A 4,576-nucleotide genomic window follows, 5' to 3' on the forward strand; every position below is an offset into this window, starting at 1 on the left:
TCTTGGACTAAGGGGGACAGGACCGTGTCGAGGTCCTGAAGAAGGGCTCATGCCCGAAACATCGATTCTCCTGCTCCTTGGATGCTGCCTGACCTGCTGCACTTTTCCAGCAACACATTTTCAGCTCTGATCTTCAGCATCTGCAGTCCTCACTTTCTCCTCGAAGAACTAACTGGGCTAGCCAACCTTGCGGGATCTAACCCACCTTAGCTACCAGTTCAGGTAGAAAGGATAACTAATGGCACATTTGACACAACTAGCAATGCTGTTTGGTGAAGTGTAACAATGGATAAGCTAACAGTTATTGGGTAATGTCTTTCCTAGGAACAAGTTCTTTTCTTCTTGAAGGACATCTTTGACTTTGAGAAGGTGAGGTACACCAGCACTGAGTGTCTTGCTGAGGACATCTTACACTTGATACAGCGTCGCACTGAGCTCCTGATGGCTTATCTCGGAACAGACAGCCTGAGGCATCTGAATGGATATATTGGACTGCCCCTGCCTAATGGATGCTTGGAAGCACAAGCACCATAAATCAGCTCTGTGTGAGGGTTATCATGAGAACACTTCATGTAAGGGTGTCTGTAAAACCTTGCAGACCCCCTAAACCAACCCATTATATTTCTTCGTCACGACATTTTGTCTCCATTTGAACTTTGTCAGTCCTTACATTTGCAAAAGGGTGTCCTGTTGATCCATTGCAGAGGCATGGGCACTAGCTGTGGGCTATTATTACAGTGCAGTACTGAAGGAGTGCTGCATTGTTAGTGGTATTGTCTTTTGAATGGAGGATTAAATTGGCACAACAAAATTTGAAAGAAGGACAAGGGAATTCTCTCCAGTGTCCTGCCAAATATTTATCCAATGCCACTAAATGAGTGTTTCCCGCTTACACTTCCAAACTACTTCATTGGCTGTAATTGATTTGCAATGTCCTGGGAGTGTAAAAGGAGCTATATAAATGCAAGATCTTACTTCCCTTTGCTCGATTACTGCTGAATCACAATTCAGTATCAGGATTGTGAGTGTTTGCTCTTAATTTAGATTATGGGAATCACAAGGCTCTGTACAACCATCAAGGATAGAAATCTGTATATAACAACAGATATTGGAACATTGCATATGTTCACTTGGTAGCCCTCGCACACCAGTGGTTCAAAGTACAAGACAGCACTGGGACCTGGTTCCACCTCCCAATGGGAACCAGACAGAGTATAGTGAAGCAAATTTGTTCTCATCGTGTGACAGGGGCAAGCCTTGCAGAAGCACCTATCCTGGGACAGCGATGACAGAACATGTTGTAAGGTGCCTATAATTAATGATAGACTCAGGGAGGTTTCCAGATGAAAGTATCCAGGATTTTCATTTCCATGTTGCTTTGAAAAACAGACTGGTTGTCCAGTTGAAGATTCCACTTGCAATTATGAATATTTGGCAGAGGGCCACTCCAATAACTGTATTACCTGCAATATACTTTGTGAAACTTTGGGTTGTCTGCTAAGTTGTTATTCCTTTCTGGTTTTGAGCTTGACCAGTAGGAATACAGTCCAGGGTTGCCACCTTTAATCAAACTTAACACCAGACAAAGCACAACTGCAGGGTGTGTATTGGTATGGGACAGGGGGAGAATAGAGGATGGTATAGATTTAGGCCAAGGGGATGGCATACGATCAGGGCAGAAAGTATCTTAAGGTTGGAGCAGGATGTTGGCTAATAAAGGAACCACACTTGAGATAGGATCAGAGCTGGGGATGATGCGATAAGGTTGGAGCAGTGTGACCTGAGGGGGGAGGAGGGGGAATCGGAATTATTCTGAGAAAGGGATAGGATAGATCAAAGGAATGGTGCAGATCAGACAATGGATTGATGGGTTTGGGGTCGGTTATTACATTGAAGCAAATATCTTAGAAATGAGGGAAGAATGGAACAATATCAGCCAGATGAGGCAGGGTAATTTTATTTATCCCTTCACAGAATGTGGGTGTTACTGGGCATTGATTGTCCATCCCTAATTACCCAGAGAGCAGTTAAGTATCAACCACAGTACTGTGGGTCTGGAGTCACGTGTAGGTCAGACCAGGTAAGGACAGTCTTCCCCAAAGGATGGGCTTTTTTCCAGCAATCAGAATAGTTTCATGGCCATCATTAGACTCTTAATTCCAAATATTTATTGAATTGATATTCCACCAACTGTCATGGCAGGATGTCACCCAAAGTCCCAGAACTTTACCAAGATTAATAGTCTAGTGAATATACCATTAGGTCATCACCTCCCTTGGTAATATTGAGGGGAGGACAGGGCAGAGAAAGGTGCATGGGAAGGGATAATATTGAGGTGTGGATTTGGCAGTAGCAGTGATGGAATCATGTCTTTAATTCTGATATTTGCTGATGTCTCCCAGTCGGTAAGGAAATAAGTGAGCAATGTGGGGTGGTTTCCTCCTTACATACACTAGGTAATATAGTCTGTACAATTCCTCTATGTGCTGTTAGCAATCAGGTTAACCCATTTAGACTAAACATATAAAGATGCATTGAAAGGGAAGCTCGCTAAGCATGTGAAGGAGAAAGGAATAGAAAATTAACAGTGATAAATGAAATAAGATGAGAGGAGCCTTCTTTGGAATGCTGTCACTAACATAGACTGAATGGCCTGTTGCTGCACTATGCATTCTGTGGATGTTAGTAAGCTCACCATTATCCCATTATCTCATTAAAGAGATTATCCTGAGGGTCACCACACCTCTGGTGAGGGGAGAGATTGAGAAGGAGAGCCCTTCATTTGGTTTGATTTGATTTGATTTATTATTGTCACATGTACCTAGGTAGAGTGAAATGTTTTGATTTGTGTGTAGTACAGGCAGATTATAATACGCAAAGATCATGGGGTGATTGAACAGAGTGAGGAATATAATGTTATGGCTGAAACAAAGGGTGTATGAAAAGAAAGAGATCAACATAAGGTTTGAAATTTGAGAGGTTCATTCAGCAGTCTAATAACAGCAGGGAAGAAGCTGTTCCTGAATCTGTTTGTACGTGAGTTTAAGCTTTTGTATCTTCTGCCTGATGGAAGAGTTTGAAAGAGATATAATCAGGGTGGAAGAGATCTTTGATGATGTTACTGCCTCTCCGAAGCATTGAGAAGTGTAGATGGTTGCAATGGCTGGGAGGTCAGCTTGCTTGATCATCTGGGCTATGTTCAAAACTTCCTGGAGTTTCTCATGGTAACTTCAGCCAGTGCAGGAATCAAACCCATGCTGTTTCGTGTTGCTCTGAATCAAAATCAGCTGGACAGACAACTGAGCTAACCAACCCCCCGCCAGTGTGTAGTTATTGACAAAGTTTAAATAGCAGAGACTGGAATTCACAAAGATCATGTTAACTGCTTGGTCATGTATCAGTGGCAAATGCGTGCAATTGACTCCAACCACTCAATTCTGATGGAATGTATAAAACAGAGGGGTTTATTATCACCTCTTTCTGGGCTGGTTGGTTCTTTGACACAGCAGATTGTAAAACATGTCAGACTTCCGTTGCATGGATTACAACATAGTGGAAATCAGGCATCTCCGAGTGCAGGAAGACAATCCTCTATATCAGGGTGTCATGTTCCGGTGGCTAGCCCCTCTCTAACCATATTGGTGGCAACCCTAGACAACTCACTTATTTTATTGAATAACTGCTTATCTGCTAAGTGTTGTCTGCTTTTCTATGGTCCATAATGTGACTGTGTACAATATCTGTACCTATACCTCACTATGTATAATTATATACTCAGACTGTTCAGCAGCACGTCATCACATTTCCCTACTGAGCACTAAAAGCACACACACTACATATTTACTTTTAAAATGTTTACTTGAATTTTCCATTTTCCAGTGTTAAGCCCTCCATTGAAGTATTGCTGTGAATGTATTGCGATAGCTCCTTAAAAATACATATGCCTGGCATTTTAAGGCACTAAAACAGTTTATGCAAGTTGCCTTATACTTTGTTGGTCAGTAACAGAGTCTCACAAAATGTCTGTATTGTTGTCTGTTTGATTTGGAGATGCCGGTTTTGGACTGGGATGTACAAAGTTAAAAATCACACAACACCAGGTTATAGTCCAACAGGTTTAATTTGAAGCACTAGCTTTCGGAGCGACGCTCCTTCATCAGGTGGTTGGCACAACCACCTGATGAAGGAGCGTCGCTCCGAAAGCTAGTGTGCTTCCAATTAAACCTGTTGCACTATAACTTGGTGTTGTGTGATTTTTAACATTGTCTGTTTGGTTTTTGATACTCGGTAACTTAACATAACACCAACTTAAGTTCTTTGCTGTTTTGTTGTTTTGTTGAAGAATAATACACATTGACGAATGTCTTCAGCAAGTAAAGCACTTCAAAAACAGACTGTTGCATGTATCTTTATTGATTTCAATCTGCAGACATTTATTTGTGATTTAAAATGCACCAGTAATGTGTATTTGGACAGGGGCTTGCACTTTGAGCCCTTTGCGAGAAAGGACAGTACGACTGTTGACTTTGGAGCAGGGAAAACTTATGGAGAAGATTTATTGGTGGAGGTTTATCAT

General features: G+C 41.9%; 1 protein-coding gene across 1 annotated transcript in view; it reads left to right on the forward strand.

Annotated features, from left to right (window-relative positions):
- miga1 (mitoguardin 1) overlaps window positions 1-2,797 on the forward strand; it is a 115,600-nt gene extending 112,803 nt beyond the window's left edge. Inside the window, exon 17 of the mRNA XM_043700081.1 lies at window positions 325-2,797. Within this exon, the coding sequence (XP_043556016.1) occupies window positions 325-534 (210 nt within the window). The 3' untranslated portion in view covers window positions 535-2,797. The remainder of the gene's footprint in view (window positions 1-324) is intronic.
- Window positions 2,798-4,576: the final 1,779 nt, after the last annotated feature.

The sequence above is a fragment of the Chiloscyllium plagiosum genome, chromosome 11 (assembly GCF_004010195.1).
Source record: "Chiloscyllium plagiosum isolate BGI_BamShark_2017 chromosome 11, ASM401019v2, whole genome shotgun sequence".
Lineage (NCBI taxonomy): Eukaryota > Metazoa > Chordata > Chondrichthyes > Orectolobiformes > Hemiscylliidae > Chiloscyllium > Chiloscyllium plagiosum.